General features: G+C 47.9%; 1 protein-coding gene across 3 annotated transcripts in view; it reads left to right on the forward strand.

Annotated features, from left to right (window-relative positions):
• GYPC (glycophorin C (Gerbich blood group)) overlaps positions 1 to 25,792 on the forward strand; it is a 47,046-nt gene that overhangs the window by 5,263 nt on the left and 15,991 nt on the right. For 2 of the 3 annotated variants that reach the window (XM_069577876.1, XM_069577878.1), the window contains exon 2: positions 25,373 to 25,417. The exons of the other annotated variant lie outside the window; for it this stretch is intronic. In XM_069577876.1, the coding sequence (XP_069433977.1) occupies positions 25,373 to 25,417 (45 nt within the window). The remainder of the gene's footprint in view (positions 1 to 25,372; positions 25,418 to 25,792) is intronic. 3 annotated transcript variants of the gene reach the window in all.

The raw sequence follows: 25,792 nt of genomic DNA on the forward strand, positions 1-25,792 counted from the left end.
CAGCGGGAGCATGAGCTCAAGACGCTGGGGTCCTTCACAGGCTGAACCTCGCACAACTCCCCTCACCCTCCCTCCGGCCACCAGAGAGCCTGTGTGCTGGTTCCCTGTGGTCAAAGACAGCCACTGGCCTGCCTCTCCCTGTGATCTGTATCAAAGCATCACTGGCTGCCCACCTTCCTGTTCTGAAGTCCTACCCTTCCTCTTGGCCCAACATCTTCTCCAGCTCTCATTTATGACTCTTTAGGATTGATAAACTGCTCAAGACTCAGTGTGGAGAAGGAAGTGGCAACCTACACCAATATTCTTGCCTGGAGAATCCCACGGACAGAGGAGCCTGACAGGCTACCATCCATGGGGTCACAAGAGTCAGACATGACTTAGCAGCTAAACCAGTGTGGATAACTTTGTGAGTTAAAAACCCCAAGGGTAGGGGCCCAGTCATCGAGAGTCCCACCCCACCTCTGCACACACAATATGGTGAGATCCACTATCTGGAGTTTGACCAGGTGACCGCAATAAATATCGGAGAAAAGTCATCTTGAGTTTCCAGCGGGAAGGAGGGGATAAGTGCACCTGTTCTTAACAAGATCTGGCCTCAGGGAAACTTAACCAGAGCTGATCTGATGTGATACTGTTAGAGACTGACCTAGAGGAAGGGAAATTCCCACCTCCAGCCCATGCTAGCCTTCTGTGCCCACCTGCAAGGAGAGAAAAACACTGAGGGACACTTGTGAAGTTCCCAGTCCAGAGAGATGGGCTCACTAACAGATAGACCTCATTAGACCACAGGGTGCTCCCCTTCCCCTACCCTTCATCACCCCATCACAATAGGTCATTTTACCCAATATATCACATCTGGCTGCCAAGAAAAATTATAAGACATACAAGAAGACAAAACACACAATTTGAAGATATAAAGCCAGCACCAGAACCAGACACAATAGATATGGGAATTATCACACTGGGAATTTAAAACGACTGTGATGAATAACTCTTCATGACACTTTTGTTATAGTCTGTCTTGTATCTGCCACACCTCCCTTCTCTTACTGCCAAAGCATTGTGACTGGTATACTCTCTGCTGTTCAGTGGATACACCTGTGACCTTTCCTGGGTCTCTGAGGAAAGGAGCCTTGAATTTGGGGCCTTTGGGAGGAACATGTTCTGGACAAGGATGCCCCATCATCTCACTGCACACCTAATGTGGGTATTTTATCTCCACTGTAATGGACTGACTGGCATGTCACTTGCAGGGAGCACAGCTGGGACCCCCACCCACCTTCTCCTTCATACAATGCACACTTATATGAGAGTTCAAGTATGCAGCTACCAGCTGACCCTGGACCCCGGCACACATCCCCCTGAACCCTGGAATGGAGAGTCTTCTTGTTTTATTTGTAGCTGTGGACACATATTTCAGCCATGTCTTACAGTGAAGGGGATTGTGGTTGGCCAGATCAAAACTAGATAAATCGTCCTGCTTATCTGCCTTTTGTGCTGGGTTCCTATCTGTGACCTCTGTGTTCACTGGACAGCAAAGTCCCCAGCTGTGAAAGGTCCTTTCTCTTGGGATATTCACCATACACACAGACTTTAGCAAGTAGGGAGTTCAGGCTCAGGTCCCTCTGCTGTACCTTATGAAGCTGTTTAATGCAAATACACTTGGCCTCAATTGTCTAGTGACAGGGAGGTTAGAAGACCAGCTTTAGAGTTCAGGCATTGGGTTTGAATGTGGATCGGCTCTGACTTGACTGTGGCCTTGAACATAGTGCTGGACCCCTTGTTCTCAGCTCATGGGTAAAACTCCTGATATAAAGCTTGGTCTGCATTTATCACTGTCCCTGCCTGAATGCTTTATGGTGTCCTCAGTGAGTTCTGGCTCACTCTCCACTGTACGGCTCCTCTCCCTATTTGCTCATTGGCCACTGAAAATAATACCAAAGACAGGAGGCAAAGTCTGCCCTGGTTCTAGGGCTCCAAATGAAGCCCTCAGACCTAGCACAGAAATCACTTTTGCAATAGGTCTGGGATACTGTGCCCTTCTGTGCTAGAACAGCTTCCTCCAAGGGGTCTGTTCTTTCAGTATTTATCACAGAATTGGCGAGGTAGGGCAGACAACATGTGTTCTCTCCCACCAGCTGTGTGACTTTGAACCAACATTTTACCCTCTGCAGCTTAGTCTTCTTAGCTAGCATCCGAGGAGAACAACCCTTGCTCCCTCAGCTTCACTGCCTGCTTAACAATAAGAGTCTTGGCTGTCTTGAGGAAGAGTAGGCTCCTTAAAATCATACATGAATGAATGGATGGAGGGATGGATAGAAGAGATGGGTGGGTGGATGGAGGAAGAGAGGGATGGATGGATAGATGGATGGATGGGTGGGTGGAGGGATGGGGAGATGTGAAGTTCCAACCAGTGTAAACAAGTCTGATCTACACAGAGAGTGCTGTCGGTCCCATATTCACCTGCATCTTTCCTGTCCTGTGTTAGCCCTGCCCCCTCAGTGGCCTACAATGGCCTCTAGCTCAGCCTGATGCCTTGCCCCTCCCAGCACTCCTTGTGCACCCCAACCTTCGTGCCCGTGGGGCTCCTTCTCTCCCACCTGGCCTGCAGCTGCTCCACCTCTCAGTGTCTTTCCCTTGATGTTGCCATTGGGCAAGTGCAGAGCTGGTGTCCCCTCTCTCCTGGGTGGGCCCCCTTCTCACCACTTCCTGCCTCCAACCCATGCTTGAACTCCTGCTACGAAGCTGGGCCTTCTCTCCTTTGGTTGTGCCCTGGGATTGACTTGTCATTTGAATAGCTTTCCTTCAATTTCTGCCAAAGTTCTCAATTTAGTGAATTCAGTTCTGCTTTAGCTGAAAATCCCGAGTTGTCTTTTTTTTTTTTTTACATTCTCTTTTTTCCCCCTTTTCCACAAATTCTATAAACTGTCCTGACCGACTGTCTCCCTGACTCAGAGCATAAAAAATTGGCCGCACTCTGCTTAAGTTATCTCATTTCACCCTCTAGTAGCCCTACGGTGATTATTTTATCTCCATTTTGCATGTGATGATATAGAAACTCAAGAGGCAACGTGAGTTGCCCAGAGCCACCAACCCCTCGCTCATGCACAGCAGGTGTTTCTATGAGGGACTCAGCCAGGGCCACCTCACACATTAGGCACAGCACTTAGAGCTTTTAGAGAACCACAGAAAAAGGTGTTTCTTTTACAGTCAAAAGGGGAAAATGAACTTTTAAGACTAAACCTTGTATTTGTCTTCATATCAATGTCCCCTCTAAAATATGATTGTTAATATGGGGAGTGGGGAGAAAGGACCCAGGAAGACAGAGCACCTAGGCCCACAAAGGCCACCTGGTTCAGCCCATCCAGGCCCCAGGGCCTGGTGCCCACCGGTCCCTGCCCAGTGCCCACAGCCCTGACCCTCCTCTGCAGGGCTTCCATGTCAAATCCTCCCGCTCTCCCACTGCCCAGCAGTGCTGCCCACCCCCACAGAGACAGAGCTCCTGGGCTGCTGCCGTGGCTCCCCCATGCCTGCTCTTTGCCTCTACCCTGGGAGATTGCCAGAATCAAAAGGAAATGCTTGAGGATACCCAGAATACTCCCTTAAAAAAAAAAAAAAAAAAGAAACTTTGGCAGCGCAAAAAAATTTATTTCCTCAAACACGGATCGAACCTGTGCCCCCTGCAGTGAAAACCCGGAGTCTTAACCACTGGACTGTTAGGGAAGTCCTATCTCTGTATCTCTATCTCTGTATTTCTCTTATCCTCTTGCCTTTTTCAGCCGTGACATTAGGCTGTTGTTCTTCACGTCAAAGTTTAAAGGTTTTGTCCTGTTTCACTGTGAAAGAAGCAATTCGTGTTCATTGTACAATTACACATAAAAAATCAGGAAGGATGTGAGAAGAGTCTCTCTAAGCAGACGTGATTTTCAGATACCTACGGGATAGCCAGGTGACAGGAGGAAGGCAGTTCATAAAGAGACCGGGCAGAGATACAGATGGAGGAGCTCAGTGGAAGGAGCCACCCAGTGAGGGGCCCGGGGGGCAGCCATGAAAAGCCTGCTGGGCTCATACTGATCACTGTGGATGGTGGATCTCAGCACAGGTGCAGAGGCAGGGTGGGGAGTGCAGTTGGCCACACCCAGGGAGGACAAACAGGGTACCCTGTTCAACCGGAAGATGTTACCCAGATGTTGTTTTTCAGTCACTCAGTCGTGTCTGACTCTTTGTGACCCCATGGACTGCAGCACATCAGGCTTCCCTGTCCTTCACCATCTCCCCAGATGTAGATTTTATTAATTCCAGCTTAGAAACATGGAAACTGAAGTTCAAACAGGCTATTCCCCCAGGGCCTCACCGGGCATCACTGGCGCTGTCTGGCCGCCAGCCTGGTGTATCCATCTGCCTCTGGGATGTGGCAGACGGCATGCTGGGAGGGGTTGCCCATGACCCTGGGAGTCCAGTGGTCTGCTCATCTCCATATGTCCCTGAGTTTACTCTCCTGCCTTGGAAGGAAAGGCCTTTCTTTATCCATCCCACATGGGGCCAGTTGTTCTGGCTTTGCCCTCCTCAGTGAGCCCCCACCTGGTGGCCGAGCAGCTGCTGATGAAATGCTCCTTGTGGCCTGCGAGGGCTGGGCTGTGACAGTTATACCAGCTGAGGCCAACCCACACACAGGTCCTACTCTTCCTCAGGGAGGCAGTGGGCAGCTGCCTTCAGGGTCGCTGCAAGGGCACCCAGAGAGAATAATGCCCCCACCAGTTCCTGGCCAATTCCTGGAATGCCTGCACCAAAGACCCACCCCTGCATTGGCAGAGTTGTCTTTTGTTGAAATATCACCAGCCGTGGGACCATTCCTGCACTCTGTGTTCTTCTTTGCTAGGCACTCTCAAATCTGTTTCCTTTCTTCATTCAGGAGTCACTAATTTTTGTTTATCCATTCTGTATACAGAAGTCTACATATGCTTACCTCAACTTCCCACTCCATCTCCCCTCCATCCCTCTAGCCCTTGCAATCAGCAGTCTGTTCTCCTGTTGTATAGGACAGAGAACTATATTCAATATCTCAGGGTAAACTAGAAGGGAAAAGAATATTTTAAAAGGGATGCATATATATGTATAACTGAATTACTTTGCTGTACCAGCTGTAATTAACACAACATTGTAATCAACTATACTTCAATTTAAAAAAAAATAAAGAAGAAAAGGAGGCACGACTTGCCTTCTCTGGTAGGTGAATAAAGTGAGATGTTTAGAAACCCTCCTCAGAAATGTTAGGAGGGTTGCACAACCAGATGTAGTATGTGGAGCAAGGTAGGGGTGCATGTCTCTGACTCCCTTGGGAATGCACTGTTTTTGCCACAGAAATTCACTCATCAGGTTCTTAAGTGGGGACAGGATGATGTAATGGCTTTGAGGAGCTGATGCTGGGACCATAGGGTCACCAAAAGGAATGAAGGCCATCCATCCCTGAATCTCCAAAAGCAGTGGCTTCCCACCTGGAGTCCCCATCCCCAAAACATACACACGTTAAAAAATAATGTCACAGCTACAAATCTCCATTGCAATTATTTTCAGGAGAAATGCCATTTCTACAAAATAAATTGTGAGATGAAGTCTGGAAATATGAAAGAGATAAAAAGCCCTTCTGTGCAGTGGAGCTGGGCGGCCTGGCAACTCCACTCCAGGACCCCCTTGTGATTGTCACTCTCAAGTCATGGCTGGACACCGAGGGCTTCAGTAACCCAGTTTTCAGTCTCCTGGCTGGTGCGTCCCAGAATGTCCACCTGAGGTCTCATTTTGGGGCTTTTGGAGGGTCCGTCCATATTAGACATTTTCATCACATAAAATACTCTCACTGTGGTTAAATTGAGGATGGTATGGCAACTCACTCCAGTAAACTTGCCTGGAGAATCCCATGGACAGAGGAGCCTGGCAGGCTGCAGTCTGCAGTCACAAAGAATAGGACACGACTGAAGCGACTTGGCATGCATGAACATACATGGTTAAATTATGTGCCTACAGTCAGACTGCAGTATACACCCAGCTGTCCATTACTTTACCAGTTAATCCACAAGAAAGGTTGTTATCAAACTTCGAGGCTCCGTGAAGAAAATCTTAAAAGTTGGCCAAAAATTTCATTCAGGTTTTTAAACTCAAATGAACTTTTTGGCCAATCTAATAGATAGATGATTCCATTAGGGAAGCAATTTATCCATGAACATTTACTAACGACCATGTACACCCCTGGTTCATCAACAGAAACTTGAAGACTTCTATGTATCCCCCCTGCCCTAGGGATTTAGGAGGAGATAAAAAAAAGTCTAGAGAAGATCCTTGTCCTCAGAGCATCGTTGGACTTCTTGGTGCAGCAGAACACACATCATGACAGGAATAAAAAGCAACCAAACCCCTTACTGAGAAATTTCTTAGCAGAAATTCAGGTTCCAGATTGAATTGCCTGTGTCTTCTTCTGATTCTTCATAGCTAAATAGATATCTAGCAATTTAAAGACTAACTTAACTTCTCAAATATAAATTGCTATCTAAAATTAGTTAACATTGACAGCTAATGTTAAATTATGGTGTATTTCTCCTTAACTTGGCATAGGTTTATCTTGTTAAGACTTTTTCCTTGAAGAACTTGTCAACACACAGCCTAAAAGTTGAGAATTATGTTTTATTTGGTGGATAAATCTGAGGACAGAAACCCAAGATGCAGCCTCTCAGATAGCTCTGAAAGACTACTCCAAAGAGGCAGAAGGGAAGCCAGGATATATAGAAGTTTTTCAACAAAAGACCAAGTAGTTGGAACATCAAGTAATCAAAAGATTACTGTTTATCAAAGAAAACTAGACATCTTAAGTTAATGAATTCAGCACTTTTCTGTGTCTGGGAAGATGCGAGAATCTGCATTCACCGAATTAATTTCTTTGATATGCGCCTTCGCTATGTGGGGCCAGTAGCCTGTGCTTTCTCATCCTGGGTCTCAGACGGGTGGCTGCGCAGCAGTGCTAGATGGCAGATGTCCTGTTTCCATCCTAAGTTCCCTCGGGTCTTACTATCTGAGTGGCTATGATGAGATGGGTTGATGGCTGCAACATTCTTTGCTTACTGATGTGGCAGGCAATATTTTAGTTCACAGACCAACGTTCATTGTTGAGACTGTTCTAACTCAGGGAATGACTGAAGTTAAGACAAGATGAAAGAATGTTAAAATACAGACAATAGTGCAAGTGTATGGGGTACCTGCTGTGAGCGTGGATGATCTGATGTGTCACACGTGCTGAGCAAATGTTGGTTCAAAGTATTCTTTCCTTGTCACCATCCTTCTCTGTGAGATGGGTCTGTGGATGGTGCCTCCCTCCTCTGGGTGTAAGACAGGCTGTGAGCAGCAGGGCTGTGATTTGAACCCAGGTGCTCCAACCCCAAGGCCATCTTTTCAGCCCTGCTCAGTATCACCATTTGTATGTGTAGACAGTGGCGAGTTTCAACAGAGAACAAAATTCTCTGCCCCAGGAGTGAAAGAAGGTTGGTTCCAATGGGCTTTTTAGCTACGCTTATTTATATCAGGCTTTGGTCGCTACTCCTAGGTCATTTCCTATTTAAGAATCTTGGAGCTTCTGAAAAGATCTTCTGGAACATGCTATTTTTAAAGAACTAACTCGAGTGAAATGACATTTGTCACTCACTGAAAAGGCACATAATGCTAGAGAAAGTCAGAGTACATCTTTGAAGACATTGCAGTCAAAGACAGATGAAATCCATGGTTTTCCTCCAAAGTTCAGGCACCCTGTGAGACTGTGTTTCCGGGCTGTTTATTTCCTGAGGCTTTGGTCTCTGGCCAACTGTTCACTGTCCTCTGTTCCTTTGGTAAAAGCCACAGGGTCACACTTCCAGAGGCACAATTATCTGGGTTCCTGCCCTAGTGCCCTGGGGCTCTAGAAACAGAGGCCTGACTGTCTATGCAGATAAAAGGGTGACCGCTCACTGCCCTGCTTTCTGCCTGGGGTCTCCAAGGTTCTCCTTTGAGCTCCCGTGAGTGGGACCCTCCTCTAAGAAGAAATGAACAGAGGATGGTCATTCTCCTCGGCCTTGGTTCCTGACGTCTCCTGAGCCAACCAGCTCCACTCAGGAACCCTTGTACAAATGCTTCCCAGACCTCCTCAGGCCTCCCTGGAGCAAACCCGTGGCAAAAGCCAGGCTGTGACCACTTGAATAAGCAATTTGTTCTGGTCTCGACCTGACATCTCAGGACTCAAGATTCCCTGGAAGGACCCTCTGTGATGAGGCCTCTCTAATCAGTGCAATTGGCCAGGGGAGCTGCACAGACCCCAGTCAGAGAGGGCAGGCCATAGCCTTCACTACAGAGATGGCCTTGAACCTGTGCAAGGTTTAAATCAAAGGTGAGACCTGCCACTCTCATACTATCTCATCCGCCACTGTTTTAACCCCACCAATAACCAGTGTAGGTGAACTTGAGTTGGTGACTCACTCTCTCTGGCCTCCACGGCCCTGGTGCCTGCATCCTGTCATACCCATGGAGTGTTCAGGACACAGTGAGCCATGGGTGCAGCCAGACTCTGGACTCTGTGCAAAGTGGCCACAGCAATAGATGGTGTCCTATGTTCTTACAGCTAATGATCTTTCATCTTGTACCTCTCACTTCCCTGCTTTCTGCCTGGGGCCTCTCTGTGGTTCTCCTTGCTCCCTTGAGCAGGGCCCTCCCCAAGAAAAAATGAGCAGAGAGTGGCCATTTGAAAGTATAGGCTGTAAGCATGTCAGACCTGGGTTCAAGATGCGGCTTAGCCACTCGAAGCTCCATCCTCATGCGCACCTTAAATGAGATGTAGGAAAGGCCCAGGCCTAGCACTGAGCCCCCACAATGCAAATATTAGCATGAGGGGGAAGAGAGAGGCTCAGTGACACAGAGACTTAAGCCACGGGTCTGTAGACTAAGGCCCATAGGATGCCTGTTTTTACAAATAACGTTTTATTGGAATGGGCTTCCTTGGTAGCTCAGCTGGTAAAGAATCTGCCTGCAATGCAGGAGACCCCGTTTTGATTCCTGGATTGGGAAGATCCCCTGAAGAAGGGATAGGCTACCCACTCCAGTACTCTGTCCTGGAGAATTCCATGGACTGTATAGTTCATGGGGTCGCAAAAGTTGGGCACAACTGAGCGACTTTCACTTTCACTTTATTGGAACACAGCTGCACCCATTCGTTTGTCTAAACAAACTTCCTTCAAGGGACAACAACAGAGTTGTAGCAGAGACCACATGGCGTACAGACTATTTAATGTATGGCCCTTTGTCAAAAAAAGTTTCCCAACTGCTGTCTTAAACCAACAGGAGCATCTCCAGTGGCTTGAATTCTAGGCCTGGAGCCCACCTGGCCCCACTGCACTTCTCTCTGGAGGAAGCCATAGCCTTATGGATGGATAAGATGCCGCAGAAGAAAGACCTGCAGCCGAGGCTAGGGACCAGGCAGCAGCCAGGGAGGCCCATCAGGCCAGGCCTGGCTCACCTGGGTGAAGATGGAATGACTCATTCCCGTGACCTGATCCACCCAAGCTGCCAAGGGAAGGGTCCCTCTTGTGGCTTTTACCTTCTTTTGCCCTCTTGTCACCCGTCCACCCCCACCCCCATAAACATAGGCAGCTGGGGCTCTCCTACCGCCTTGCAGAAAATCTTCACCCCAACTGGGCAGGTATAGGAAAAAGGGCCACACATCAGACAGGCTGTGCCTGGACCAGCCAGCTCTCCCGTCTTGTTCAGAAAACAGGGCTTCTCACCAGGGCCCAAGCATTGGGCTAGGAGCATTGTCCTGAACCTGGTTTTGTTTTTCTTTTTTTAACTTTTTATTTTATATTGGCATATGGTTAATTAGCAATGATATGTTAGTTTCAGGTGTACAGCAGAGTGATTCAGTTATACATGTATGTGTTCTTTTTCAAATTGTTTTCCTATTTAGGTTGTTATATAATATTGAGCAGAGTTCCTGTGCTATATAGCAGGTCCTTGGTTGTCCATTTTAAATGAAACAACATGTACATATCAATTCCACACTTCTAGTCTATCCTTCCTGCTAACCCTTCCCCTCTGATAACCATAAGTTGGTTCTCAAAGTCTGTGAGTCTCTTTGTGTTTTGTAAATAAGTTCATCTGTATCATTTTTTTTAATTCCACATTTAAGTAATATCAAATGCTAGTTCTCTTTCTCTTACTTCAGTATGACACTCTCTAGATCCATCCATGTTGCTACAAATGGCATCATTTCATTCTTTTAATGGCTGAGTAATATTCCATTGTATATAAGTACCACATTTTCCTTACCCAACTTAGTGACATCTTTCCCCATCTCAGGAGGTTATTATCCCTCTTCTCAGATTGGATATGTTGACTCAGAGGAAAAAGTATGTCCACATTTCACCAGTTGTATAATAGTGGACCCTGAGTTCAACAATAGATTCCCTGAGTCTACACTCCTACTCTGCCTCTGCCACCGGCATCAGCAAGCTTTTTAGCCCAGTCCATGAGTGTGTTTTGAGCACCCACTGTGTGTCATGCCCTGGGGATTTGACAGTGCCCCAACCAACAGTCATCCAGAAAGAGAACTTACATTTCAGTGGTGCTGGACAGATGGACACGAGACCCGCAGGTAGAGTGCTCAATAAGTCAGACGATGCTAAGTGTGGGGAGGAAGATCAAGCCGGGAAAGGAGAGAGGCCCAAGGGCAAGAGGTGGTGCCATTCTAAAGAGAGTGGTCAGAGAATCTTCACTGGGGAAGGTGATATTTGAGAAAGACCTAAAAGAAGCCAGGGAGCCAAACGTGGGATTGAATATCTGAGAGGAGGCACAAGAGGCAGAGCACAGCACACGCAGAGGTCCTGCAGTAGGACCGGGCTTGGCCCGATCAAGGAACTGCTAGGAAGCAGTGCAGCAGGGAGAGGCGTGGGAAGTGGTGACTAGGAGATGAAGTCAGACAGGTAAGGCAGCAGAGGGCCAATGAGACTGTCTCCCAGCACCCATTGTAGCAGCTGGAATTCTACCACCTTCCTGAATTTCCCTGCCAGAAGGTTTCTCATCCCGAGGGAGGAGCCCCTCAGCATCTCTGCTAAGGCTCTAGCAAGGTTCTGAGTCAGCCGTGACACGTACTGGGAGCTGAGAAGGAGAGAAGAGGATGGCAGAGAACTCCTAAGTGATGCCTGAGATGCAGTGGTGACGGAGGCCTTCACCAGGCACCCCCTTTGTGTTTATGCGTGTGTGCTCAGTCATGCCTTATTCTCTTGAGACCCCCATGGACTATACCCCACCAGGCTCCTCTATCCATGGGACTTCCCAGGCAAGAGTACTGGAGTGGGTTGCCATTTGTTCTCAGATGCCCTGAAAGATGCCTTAGTTGCAGGCCCACATGTGCACATACACACACACACGCACGGAGGCTGGTTTTCAAAGCCTCTCTGAAATTACTAGTTGCATCTTCTGGGTGGAGTTTTTCTGCAGGGCCATGCTGAGCTCTACATGAAATGAATATGGGGATGAGGCTCCTGGCATCTGCCCTCACAGGCACTCAGGACTCGCAGGGACCAGCTAGGAGTGTTACGATGTGGGACAGAGCCCCATGCAGAGTCAGGGAGGGGGACATTGCCTTCTCCTCACAGCTCTGGATCCGCGTAGGCCCTGGGGAAACAGTCCAGCAGAAGGCACAGAGCAGTCCCCAGGGCTGAAGGGTCTGGCCCAGCAGAGGTGGAGAAGAGAATCAGGAAAGGATGTGGACAAGTGTGCTCTCAGGCCCAAGACTCCTGGGGCCCAGGCTGCCACCTGCCTGGGAAAGGTGGTCCCCGCAACACCCTCAGCCTCACCTGGGAGCTTCACAAAGAAGATGCAACCATCAGTTCCAGAGAGGCTTCTGAAAGCTGACCTCTGCCTGTGTGCACAGGTGTGCTTGAGTCCCTGGTGGAATGAAAGAGCAGCCTAGAAACACAAAATACAAAACACCCTATTATCAGAAGGGTGATGAGACCAGTGTGGGCTCCTACAGTTCGGCTTAGAAGCCAGGATTCTACCACCTGAGTCTCTCTACACACCCATGTAAGAGGCTCAAATTAATGCAACTGGTCACAGAGGAAAGTCCCACTAGCAGCCAGGTTCCTAAGACGGGAACAGAGGTTGAGGTTTCATCTGCTTTTGGTTTATACACTGTTGTGTTTAATCTGCTGAGCTGCCCTGGAAACCATCTGGTTAAGTGATGGGGGCCAATTAAATATGGCTCAGGAGCTCATCCTGGCTGCCTCCTGCCCTCAGATATCATCATCCCTGCATGCGAATGGAGGTGCTCTTCAAGTGACTGGCTTCTCATCTCCATGGGACAGGCATGCTGGGCTTCGGGTCACCTGCGCACCCTTTGTACTTGGAACCTCTCGCATATACCAATGCATGGACATGTTTCTCATCTTGCCTTGTCCTCCCTGCAGCCTGGGACAGGCCAGAGGGTGTGGAGGGAGGGTCAGCCTCCCCTGAGATCTCTCTAAGCCAAGGGGCCAGGCAGGCTGTCCTTGTGCCCACTGGGGAAGGGAGTGCTCTTAGACACCACTTAAATGAAGGGTCTGGGATCCTCACACAACTCGGTATCCTGAGTGTTCCTGGAAAAGGGACAAATGACTGTACCAAGGCCACACCAATAGCAAATGGAAGAGCCAACCCCACAGCCCAGCTGTCACTCAATTCCATAATGTCTGCACCCCACAGGCTCACTTACTGGCGGGCAGTATCCTCCTCCATGATGCCGAGTGCTTTTTGTGCCATGAACCTAGGGGATGTTTTTTACCCAGCCATTAACAGTATAAAATAATACCATTTGCAGCAACATGGATGGACTGAGAGATTATTACACTAACTGAAGTAAGACAAAAACAATTACCATATGATATTGCTTGCATGTGGAATCTAAAAACAAAGATATAGATGAATTTATTTACAAAACAAAAATAGACCCACAGATAGAAAACAAATGAATGGTTACCAAATGGGAAAGGAAGGGGGGATAAATTAGAAGTTTGGGATTAATATAGTATTAATATATACACACTGCTTGCGTGTATGCTAAGTCACTTCAGTCATGTCTGATTCTTTGCGACCCCATCGACTGTTACCCACAGGCTCCTCTGTCCATGGAATTCTCCCGGCACAAATATTGGAGTGGGTCGCCATGCCTTCCTCCAGGGGATCTTCCCAAACCACGGATCAAACCGATGTGTCTTATGTCGCCTGCATTGACAGGCAAGTTCTTTACTGCTAGTGCCACTTAGGAAGCTCATATATGCGCGTGCACACATACACACATTTATATATGTAACTGAATCACTGTTCTATATACCTGAAACTAACGCAACATTGTAAATCAACTAGTCTTCAATAAAAAATTAAAATCTAAGGGGATAAATGCTTCACGCTTGAACCTGGTTCACACCCCCAACACTTGGAGAAGGAAATGGCAACCTACTCCCATATTCTTGCCTGGAGAATCCCATGGACAGAGGAGCCTAGCAGGTTACAGTCCATGGGGTCACAAGGGTCGGACATGACTTAGTGACTAAGCCACCAAACCACCACCACTGACACACACACACACACACACACACACACACACACCCCACACACAGGAGACACGGCCAGCAGCACTATCAGGGAGCCGTCCTCTTTGCTTTCAGCTCAGGTCCCGCTGGCTTCTGAGTGGGGTTGCCCGTGCCCATGAATCTGCCTTGCAACAGCATCAGGCAGATAGCCTGACTGTGTCTGCATGCAAAGGCATTCTATTTCTCCCAGGTTTTTTTTCTTCCCTTCCTTTATTCATGCTGATGGAAATGGCTCCTTCACCCAGGCCTGCCTCTGATAAGCTCCAGGCGGTTTCAAGAAAGCGGAGTGGAGCCTCTTATCAGACAGCAGCAGTGGATCTGGTGCCAGCACTGGGCGGGCCTGGTGCTGATAAATTGGGCCTGGGCCCAGCTCACCAGCTGCTTTCTCAACCTGACCTCAGGGCCTGACCCATCAGAAGTGAGGGTTGCCAGACCCAGGAAGCTTTTTTACTTTCTTAGGCACTAGAGCTGACTTCCGGTGACCACAGGCAACAGGACGTGATAGGAAGCCACTGGGGACAGAGGTTTGGCAATGAGGCTGATGGGACAAGGACCCCAGGAGGCTCTGGCCTTAGGGCTCTGACAGGACAGTGGGAGCTGACTCCTCCCAGGGGCATATCGGGATCAAGTGTGTGGTTTGAGCCCTTCCCTGTGAGGCCCTACTGTTCTTAGTCCTGGATAAGACACCCCAAGACTGGGGAAGGGGAGGTGTTAAGGCATTTGGTCTAATGTGACGTGATCACGTTTGAAGTAGGTTTGCCAGATCCAAAAGCTCAGGCTGCTTGCCCCCTTCCTGGGAGCTCTGGTTTGAAGGAGATCAAAGAGTTCATCTCCCCACCCCACCGCCCCCCACACACCCCATTTGAAGACAGAAATCCTACCTTCAAACATTAACTTCTTTTCCTTTAAGCTTGGGTCACTGTTAAATTTCCTGTCCTTGAGGTAGAACAGACTGGGCTAGCTGACTGTTTTGTGAAAAGTGACTTGGCCATATGGAATTGAGAAGAATAGTACTGATGAACCTATTTGCAGAGAAGGAATGGGGACACAGACATAGAGAATGGACTTGACCCAGCAAGGAAAAGAGAGTGGGACGAATTGGGAGAGTAGCATTGACATACACTATCATGTGTAAAACACACAGCTCTTGGGAAGCTGCTGTATAACACAGGGAGCCCAGCCTGGAGCTCTGTGATGACCTAGAGGGGTGGTATGAGAGTGGGGAGGGAGGCTCAAGTGGGAGCGCATACATATATATAATTATGACTGGTTTGCATTGTTATATGATGGAAGTCAACACAACATTGTAAAGCAAATATCCTCCAACTGAAAAAATTTTTCTTAAAAAGAAAAATACCTTTCCTGTAATAAGCAATAAAAATTGATTATAATATATGTAAAAAAAAAAAAAAAGAAAGAAAAGTGACTTGGCCTTTCTGACCTTATTTGTCCCATTTGTAAAATGGGTTGGTCATCCCTATGTCCAGTGCCCTGCTGGGAGCACCCAGGATTTCACAGGTGGAGGGCATCTTGTCTCCACTGGTCACCAGGGTTCCACCACCAGGCTTTGGCCTACACTGGGAGACAGGGCCAGGGCCTAGAAGCAAGGTCAACAGTAGAGCCTCAGTCTGCATTTGAATCCTGGCTCTGTCCTTGGACGCTGTCTCTGAGCTCCAGTCTTTTTATATTTAAAGCAGGGATGGAAACGCCAGTCTGGCAAGGTTGTTTGCAGGAGTTCAGTTCTTGAGAGCTACTCGTGATTTGTGGCTGTCCCATGAGAATGGTTTTGAATGAGAAGCATCTTGAGTGTGAGATGATGTGAGTGAATCCCCAGCACAGAGCAGACCTATAAAAAGCAGTAGCAGGAGCCCAGTTGATCTGCTGGCTGCCCTCTGCTCCAGGTGCTTAGGTACATGAATATGTATGAGGTTGAAGATCCCTCCAAGATAAGCAGAGACAGCAGGCTTCCATGCAGGGCAGGTCTTACAGGGCCACTTGGCATCCTGGGCCAGTGCCTGGATGTGCAGCCACCGAAGAGGCCTGCAGGGTGGGTGCAGAGGGGTACAGCCTGTCTTTAGATGATCTGCAGGAATGCTGTCGAAGTAAACCTCATGGGGACTTCACTGGTGGTCCAATGGTTAAGAATCCACCTTGTAACACAGGGGACATGGGTTCAGTCCCTAGTCGATGAGCTAAAATTCCACATACCTCAGAGCAACTAAGCCTGTGTGCAACATCTACTGAGCCCATACACTCTGGAGCCTGGGGGTCACAGCTTGAGAGTCCATATGCCACAACTAAGACCTGATACAACCAAATAAATAATACATTTTTTAAAAAGGTTGACAGCACAGCCAGGAGGAGCAGCAGCTCCTGACTCTTAGTCCCTAAAACGGGACCACACAGGTGGCCTTCCCTGAGATGGACACCAAGCTGGAGAACTGAGATTAGAGGAACCAGAAGAACCTGATGTATTGAGAAACCAGCTTTCTCTGACTGAGGCTGACAGCTACTCAAGGCCAGAGAAAAGGCAGGCTGAGGGGCAGAGCAATAGGACCAGCCAGGGTGGCTGCTCTCATGAGCTGTGTCTATGGAAGAAACAGGAGGACTCCTCAAATCTCTCCCCTGGAATCAGTCAAAGCCTCTTGTGTAATCTTGAGAGCCAGAGGACCAGCATGTATAAATGTTTTCTGTAGTGATAAAGGCAAGAGAGATGGTCTTCACACCTAACAGCTAGTAGATGCTTGATACAGTGTGTTTTGTGATCACTGCCAACTCCTGCTTTTGTAACTACATATCTGGAAAATTTCCTGCTGTGTTTCACTGCACTGCTGGGAGGAGCTTTCACTCAGTAAGCTTTTGATGATCACCTAGATGGTCACCTACCATGTGTAGGTCACCTGGCAAAATATCAGGCACCAAAAGGAAGATGCCAGAGCCCTCAGTGTGCCCCAGAGTTCTTTGATGTGTTTGATGTGTCTGTCCTTAGAAACAGAAGGTCACTTCCTTCCAGAAGATCAGAACAGATGCCCTCTACAGGTGGCATTGGGCCAGTGTGGATTGATGTGTGGACATTCACCAGATAAGCTGGGTGGAGTGGACATTCCAGGCAGAGGGCACAGCAACAGCCAGAACCTGGGGGTGCAAAATATAATTGGAGTTCATGTGACCTACAAGGGGCTGACATGGGACAGAAACGATGTGAATGTGTGAGATGACAATGTGGGAATTTGGATTGGCTTGTGGCTGTCACTCTGAGTTTAGTCCTGGGAGCTCCCAGTGGTCTCCTCTGGGTGGATCCCTCTTAGGGAACTCACAGTGCATCTGTTAAGTTGTCAAAAGAACTGAGCAGTCCATGGAGCTGTCATGCATTATTTGGGACATACTAAAAATTGTGTTGCTATTTATCTAGAAGTGAAGTTTAATTATCATCCTGCATTTTATCAGAACATGAGTGTTTTTCAAAGGCTCTCATGAGATGGTACTGTCCAGTCAGAGTTGAGGACCATAAGCCAGGGGCTCCTGCTGCTCTGAGCAAGCTCACTGTCTCAAGCCCCAGGCCAGGTCCCTAACTGCAAAGACTCTTTGAGTATATGAAGCATTCCCACTCTTAAAAACATTTTTAGGGAAGCTTTTGAGATTTCCTTCTTATTCATCCTTTCCATCTAGTTCATGGATGCCTCCCACAGCAGGTAAAAAACCTATTTTTGTATAAATTTGAAAATCTGAAGCCAATTAATTTTTAATATTTAACTGATGCAATTGTAGAAGTGATTCAATGACTGGATATACTTACATACAAAACAATAAATCCTTATTCATAATGCTTTAACACTCCCAACACACATGTCTTCTTAACTAACTTCTAACCACACTCCTTCCAGAACCTCAAACTCTCTAAGTTTCAAGGCCCCCAGCACTGTCAAGCGAGCCTTCTTGGCGCCCCCACCTCCCACCTATACCTCCTTCTCCGCGTGCATTACTCTCAGTCCTGTCGTTCTCTTACTGGGTCATGCTGATCCTTTCTTGGTAGCTCCAAAGGGCTCTTCTAAACTTAGAAGAGAGAAGGCTTTCCTCTCCATTCCTGTACTACAAACTTTCTAGAGATTTTCTTTTTCTATAATCTCTCATCTGCTCATTGCCTACAAGAGAAGACACAGTTTATCTAACCTCACCTTTAAGACTCTTCATTACTCACCAAACAGATGAGTGATAAAGTTTATTAATGACATCAAATGGGATAGTGATGGTGGAAGATGTAATAAGACAAGGAAAAGGAAGAGAGGAAAATAAACTAAAAACATGTAGTTTAGTCATTGATATTTTTCCTTTCCTTTTCCTATTCCGAATAAGAGGTATAAAATTAAACATTGTATTTGTTTTAATGTAAAGTCATTCATACTAAAAAGGATAAAAGTATTTCAAATCTACATTGTTTTAGACCATCTGGCTTACCTGGCAGTCCCTCCCTAATCCTGATTACTCAAATAGATCCAACCCTGTAGATGGCCAATGTCTTTTGTGCTGACTCTATTTTTGCTCTCTCTACTTGGTTTGCTTAAGAAATCGGTACACCTGTCCAAAGAATAGTAAATTGTGTTTATACTTTCCCTTAACCCCCTAATATGTACTAGATTTCAAACCCAATTTTGAGGTGCTGAGATCCCTGATGAGGCAATATGGACAATCCTTTCTGTTTATATTAGCTGCATTAAAATAACAGGAGAGTGAAATTCACCCTTCCTGTTGGTCATTAGACCTTAACCCGCTGTGGGACTTTAAATAAACCACCTACAAAATTCTGGAGTGAAACAAAGTTTAAGTTTGTTGGCTTTATTTGATTAGGTTTCCAGGGCATTTATCACTTTCTGTGAAAGAAACATTTAATTTAGATGGCAGTTGATTTGTGTCGTGGGATTTCAATTGACAGGAGGAAGAGTTATGTGTGTGTTTATGACTTCTTTGCTTTTAAAAGATTAATGTTAGTGAAACATAAATCACAAGACCTTTAGAGGAGAGAGATGCTGGAAAGACAGAGCAGGAGTGCGTCAGGGTGATGGATTGAGACATATTGTAAAGTATCTTCATCAGGGAGGAAAAGAGAGGGAGGGTGGGACACAGGGGTGGTGGGGTGGGAGCAGTGAAGAAAAGTGGCTTTTTCTCCCCACGCACAAAGACTATACAGGGGCTTGAACTAGAGCCAGGCAACTTCTTAGCTCCATTGCCTGATGCAAACTGAAGAGATGAGCTGATGACTTCCTGAAGCCCCTTTCCTGCCCTGATAGCCAGAGGACAAAAAGAGTGCTAACAGCACAGCGGAAGTACTCAGGAAGCCCAAGTATTCCAGGAGACAAACACTCCCTGCCCCCCAAGTCACAAGAAATGGTCCCCTGTTCTGCTCCCCCAGGCACCTTACATCCAGAAGCCAAGTGCGTGAGTGTGTGTGTGTGTGTGTGTGTGTGTGTGTGTGTGTGTGTGAGAAAGAGAGAGACAGAAGAGGACCTATTCTTAAAAAGGTGGGAATGATAGGAAGAGTTGTCATATGTTGGATACAAACCTCCTGGGAGCCATACAGGTGCATCCTTCTCTACAGATCAGTGAGTTGAGGGTTGGAGATGGTCATAGTGGAGGAGCCAGGATTCATGACCGTCTCTCCCTGGCATTGCAATCCACCCTCCCTTCACATACAAGGTGCTCCCTTGAAACACTTTCAGACAATTTTTGTAAAGAGCAGTTTGCTGATATGCATTCTCCTTTCTCTTTACCACCACCTCGAGCAACACATTCCCAATATTTAGATCAGAATGCACCCTCTCTTTCCTAGTGTGCTTTTCAAACACTATTCCAGCAGGAAAAAAAAAAAAAAAACTACAGTGTTATTACTCACAGTATCAGCTAACATGTATTGTGCCCAGACTCATCTGTGAGTGTGTGCAGACACCATCATATGCATCATCTCATGTCATCCTCACAAATAGCCTCAGAGGCAGGCTCCCTCATGACCCCATTGCATACGTAGCAACAGTGAGCCCAGCATGGCTCCACCCAGGGTAAGGAGAAGGCAGAGTCCCTTGATGCAGCCCCCTCCCTGGCTTGGGAGGAAGAGAAGAATTCCAGGGAGTGGAGGGGGAACATGCTTTCCTTCCTTCAAGGATCATTCCCTCTGTCTTCACCTTTTGAGTTCATGAATTGAAAGTCCTATATCTCTGGTTCACTCTGGACTCCCCTTAGGACATCCTGGAAGAAGTACTAGTGTCTGTCTGTAGAATGCAATCACCCTACTCCTTCATCTGACAGGCTCTCCCTGAGGCTTTGATCAGATCCCAGGGCAGCACACCCTACCACCACTTGCCACCATCCTTTTCACTTTCCGGGCCTGACATGGGTCTCTGTGGATCCTGCCTGTCAAAGCTCACAAAGAGAAGAGAAAAGCATTTTCTGTCTCCTGTTCTCTAACTTATGGACCCCAATAACAAAGCGTGGCTAACGACATCATCATCATTTACACATGCAGTCTGATCGAGGACATTTAGTCATGTAATTAGGTACCTAATTGTGCTGAAAATGCAATTATATGATTTCTTAAGTGAATTAAGTCCTTGGAGAAGTGGTAAGGATTAGCACACGTGATCTAGCTGGAGAGCAGGGACCATGGAAGGCATGTCAGCATGACTATGGCCCACACAGAGGCCAAGTGGCCAGTACTTGAACCACATGGGTGACCACGTGAACACATGCACAGGCACACATGCATGCGCTGTACACACACACAGGATGTCAGCTTCACCTTCACAATGATCGACTACAAACCAAGAACTTAATAAATGAGAGCCATTAATATCGCTGGGAGCTTTGTGTACCTCTGTGAAGTGACGACTGTTTAATGGCTCACTTGGAGACTCTCAGAGAGATTATTTATTTAACATGTGAGAGGCAGGTGTGTAGAAAAAATAATGATAAAAGAATCAGTTGGGACATGTCAGAGGATATTTTATGCAACATCACTTATTCATCCAACAACCCAACATTGTGTCAGATAGTGAGGGGTAAAATACAATCCTCCCTCTTTATAGCTCAAAAATGAGTGTAGAGATGGATGACCACAAAGCATTTTAGTGATGATTTGAACAAGTTGTTCAGCAAACTACAACCTTCAGACTAAACCCAGCCTGTGACCTGTTTAGCTAAGAAGGGTTTACACATTTTTAAAGGCTTGTTTGAAAAAACAGGAAAACTGATAAAACAAAGAATATGCAACAGAGACCATATATGGGCTGCAAAGCCTACAATATTTATGAGAAAGGTTTCAGCTCCTGCAGGAATAGAGGAAGCAGCAGATGAGCCCTATGCAGAAATCAGGGAAGGCTTCTCAGAGGAGGTGGCATGACCTGAACTTCATGGCTGCTAAGCAGGAGTGTCTACAGCATGGTACAGCATCTCCATCTCCCCAGGAACTTCCTTCTGGCCAACCAGTCCACCACACACAAGAAACCACAAAGGATAAATTTAGAGGATTTGTTCCTGAAAGAGTCCAGAGGTTCTGAAATGTCAGGCAGTGGGGTGTGGAGCTGCACAACAAAAGTGGGGTGTCCCACTGCACAGCAAAAGGACCGGGTGTGGCTGGCTGACCCCCAACACTGAGACAATGGGGAGGGACAGACCACCCGGCTTCTCATGTCCCTGTGGTCTCGATGCCAAGGATGTTAGCCCTTGAATCACCAGTAGGTCCAACCTGGGGACTGAGCAATGTGGCAGAGAAAAGCAGCTGCAGGGAAAGGAGAAGCCACACAAACGCCTGGACACCCAGGCCTTCCAGTTATCCCTGTCCCCAGATCCCTTTATCTCCCTGGCATCTCAGCACACAGGGACCACAGGCTAAACCACCCAGCCTCCTACCCCAACCCGACTGAACACACCTCCCCTCCCTTGCAGCAGAAACCTGGCTTTACAACTGGGCACAGTGTGGAAACAGGAGACGCTGTTGTTCCTTCCTTCCTGAATACACACATCATGCACTCTTCTTCCAAGCAGTCATCTGCTGTCTGTCTCAGCATCTCAGCTGTCTCACCAGCATCATTCTGTGAGCTGTACACACACACACACACACACACACACACCGTTAACCTCAATTCCCCCCTTGGCATCAGCTCCTGCAGTCATAACCAGAATAAAACATTCACGGGGCACTTCCAAAGTCTTCATTTCAAGTGGCCTGATCTCCGACAGCTCAGGCCTCTGCTGATTCCACATCTTCACTCTAGCAATTCCTCAGACAAGTGGGCATCTTGAATCTAGTACCTGACCACTTTCCCTGTCCATCACCTTCCATCTACTCACTTCCCTGCAGAGCATCTTAGACCCTACAGCCAATCATCACATCTCCTAGAAAATATGTTCTGAACCCATCACCTCTCACCTCTCCCACTGAAGTTTAAGCCAGCATCCTCTGTTCTCTGAACGGTACCATGGCCCCAACCTGGTCCCCTTCCCCTGAACAGTGGCCAGAGTGATCCTGACTGCATGACAATCAGTTCATATCACTCTTCTTCTTCAAATCCTTCTATGGCCCCTGTATACCTCAGAGGAAGAACTGAAGCCTGTCCAGGGCTCTCTAGGCCCTCCATTATCCTCTGCTGTTAATTCTCCGGCTGCATCTTCTACAGCTCATGCCAGGCTCACTTCACTCCAGCCACACTGGCCTTCTGGCTTGTTCTTAAATACACTGGAGCTGCTGCCACCCCAGGGCCTTTGCACCTGCTGTTCCTACTGTCTGAGATATTCTTCTCCAGATATCCACTGGATATCTTTTCCCATACCCTCTTCAGGTGGTAGTCAAATGCCACCTCTCCCTGGCCACACTTACTCAAATTTGTAAGTCCTGCTCATGGTCCTTGCCCTTTTTTTTTTTTTTTGTCTTCACACTGTCTAGTATACTCCATAGCCTGTGTTTTTCTTCTTTGTATTGTTTGTATCGTTTCCCTTGAATGTAAACTCTAGAAAGAGAAAAATTTCAGCTTCTTTTTTTTTTTTAACCTGCTATGTCCCCAGATGAATTTTGTTGAATGAACATAAGAACTCCCTTAACCTTTTCTTCTTTTCTCCTACTGGCTCATGTTTAGATCAGTAAATATAGCTCTTCCCCATCCTGTGCAGCTGAACTCAAGCCTGCCTAAGAGCACCCCCTATTCACACACACACACATCCTCAGATTGACTGGTCCCCCCCCCCACTCAGTGCTGTGATCTCCAATCCAAATCCTCTGTTCAACAAGCCCCCACCTCTCTCTGTCCATTTCCTCCCTCCGCTTGTTTTCCCTCCAAGCACTAATTATGAGGGAGGCTTATCTCACTGAAAAAGAAACCTCTGAAACATCAAAAGAAGGTATAGAAATCCTTTTGAGGAGATTTGCTATAAGGGGGAGCAGAGAAAGGGCCCAGGCATGGGAGGGAGACAAGGTGTGAAGAAGGGAGGTTTATCTTTTCTTCAATTTGCAGAACAGTGTGCTGTCAGGGGTGACCTGCTGGCAGGGGCCAGTTTGATGATGCAGGCAAGAGAGGGGAGCTCTCAGTGGCGACGTTTATAGTGTGTGGGGATGTGGGGTCTCGCACACACACAGGCCCTGGGGTGCACAGGGCAGCCATAGACTGAGTGGGAGGAAAGTTGTGACAGGGCTGCCCAGCCACTGCAGGGGAGCCTGGCCCAGTCTCCCAGGTGTGGCTCGCCCCCAACCCCGAGGCTTCTCCTGGCTCAATGCCTGCTTCATCCTGGGCTCCAGTGCTGCCGCAGGAGTCCAAGTTCCAGGGCTCAGCTCTGGCTCCTCTCCTTCATCTACACTTGCTGGGCTGTGGCCCCAGGCCATGTCTGTGAGTGCTACCACGATGCTGGAGCTACCCCTTCAGCCCTCACCTTTCCCCGAGCTCCAGACTCCTCTCTCCAATGGCCTGCCCTGCACCTGTGCTTCACATCTAATACATCCCCGAGCTTAACACATCCTCAAGCAGCGCTGATTTCTGCCCCCTCCCTGCCCCACACCACACGCCCCTTGTAGTAAACTCCATCCTCCCTACTCAGGCCAAAACTCTCTTTTTTTTCCTGTGTGTGTGTGCACACTCCACATCTAACCCATCAGCAAGTTCTATTTGCCCCACATTCCAAATATACCCCAAATGTCCCCCTCCCTCATCACCTGTGGCACCCTGGCTCTTATCCAGGTGCTTGCCTAAACCATGGCCGCGGCCTCTCCATCTTTACTCAGGGTCTCTCCTCAGCACAGCAATCAAAGTGATGATTCTCTCTCATACACAGCTCATATGGCTCCTGCTGGACCCCTGTGCTGGCCTCCCATCCCTCACAGAGTGCTGCAGGGTCCAGCCTGTCCTGTTATAACTGCACCTCCTAGCACTCTGCCCCTCTCTCACTCTGCAGTGGCCACATGGTCCCTGGCTCACCTGGGAACACATTGCCTGGCTAATGTCTCCTTGGGACCTTCCTCATTCAAATGTCTGTAGGGCTCACAGGCTCCAATATTTCAGCCTGTATTAGTCCTTTGTGGCTGCTATAATGAATGCCACAGTTGTTGTTGTTCAGTTGCTACCACAGATTTGGGCTAAAGCAACAGACATGTGTTTCTGACAGTCTGGGCACTGAGAAGTAAGTTCAAGATCAAAGTGCTAGCAGGTTTGATATCTGGCGGGGGCCACCTCCTGGTTCATATCCAGGCATTTTCTATCTGTGTCCTCATGTGGCAGAGGACTGAGGGAGCCCTCTGGGGTTTCTTTTATAAGGGCACTAATCCCATTCACAAGGACTCCACCTTCATGACCTAGTCACCTGCCAACGGCCTCCTAATTCCACCATGCTGGAGGTTCGGTTTCAACATATGAAATTGGGCAGGGGTGGGGAGCGGTAGGAGGCAGAGGGGACAAAAGCATTTAGTCTAGCACAGCCCAAACGTTGCCTCCTCTGGGTGACCTCCCTGATCACCTCCTCAATTATTCTTTTTCCCTTTCTCCCTTTTTTATGTCTTCAGGATTTATCACCTCCCTGGCCTTAAATCATGAATCCCTATTTTGAACTCCCTATTGTCTCTCCCTACCCTAGAATGGAAAACCCCAAGGGAGGGTCTTAGCGCAGTTCACTGTTAGACCTTCAGACTCTAATAAAGGGAATGTGATGGGCCCTCAGTGAACTTTCTCTGAAGGGATGATTCTGGAGGAAGCTTTGGAATCAGACGCCATTCCCACCCACAATGTTACTGTTGTGTGACCTCAGGCGGGTTTTAGTTTGCTCCACTGTAAAGTGATGGGCATTATTGCATCCAATTCGTTCTCCTGAGAAATTGCACCAGTATAGGAACTTATAAAGTGAGCCCCTAAGTGGTGGTGATTATATCATTATGCATATCTAGAAAGGAGGGCTTTCGAGTGGGAAGAGAGACAGTAGTCACTGGGGGAAGTGGAAGCTAGAGGGTAGCAGGAACTTGAAGGAAATTTTTAGCCAACCAAATGCTTTGCCTTTGCTGCTGGTGGTGGTGATGTCGGAGTAGGAGAGGGGCATTCTGAGTGCCGCTGGGATGGGGGAGAGCCAGGGCCTAGCTGGGCTGGGGTCTTGGCCCTGCTGCTCTCTAGCTAAGAGGCCTTGGGTGAGATCCAGGATCTCCCTGGGCTCACTCTCCACATTTCTAAAAGTGAGAGTGCCCACACCTGTCACCTGTCTCATGCCATTGTTTCTCATGCCAGGGACAGAGAAGGCAGCGGTGATGGAGACGCCCCTTTGGACCCCAGGTGAGTGCTCCCTCTACATCTGGGTCTTTAGGACCCTGCAGTACCCACACCCCCAAAGTGGTCCATGGATGCCCCTGATCCTCCCCATGGGGCCATACTGTCTTCAGGAAGGGGGAGGAAAGGAGAAGTGAGGATAAGGAAGTTCTTCCACCTACTGCCTGGCTTTCCTGTGATAAGAAAATCTATGACCAAATCTAACTGACAGGCCAGGCAGGCACAGAACAGCAGCAACCTCAGGGTGTGAATGGGAGAGCAAACGTAGGCCACACAGAGCCAGGGGGTGGGGGTGGGGGGCGGGGGGCGTTGGTTCTGCTTTCCCCGGATCTGCGGGAGGAGACATTCTCTTCAGATAAATCTTCAGAGCAGCCAGATGTC

Source organism: Ovis canadensis, chromosome 2 (genome assembly GCF_042477335.2).
Source record: "Ovis canadensis isolate MfBH-ARS-UI-01 breed Bighorn chromosome 2, ARS-UI_OviCan_v2, whole genome shotgun sequence".
Taxonomy (NCBI): Eukaryota; Metazoa; Chordata; class Mammalia; order Artiodactyla; family Bovidae; genus Ovis; species Ovis canadensis.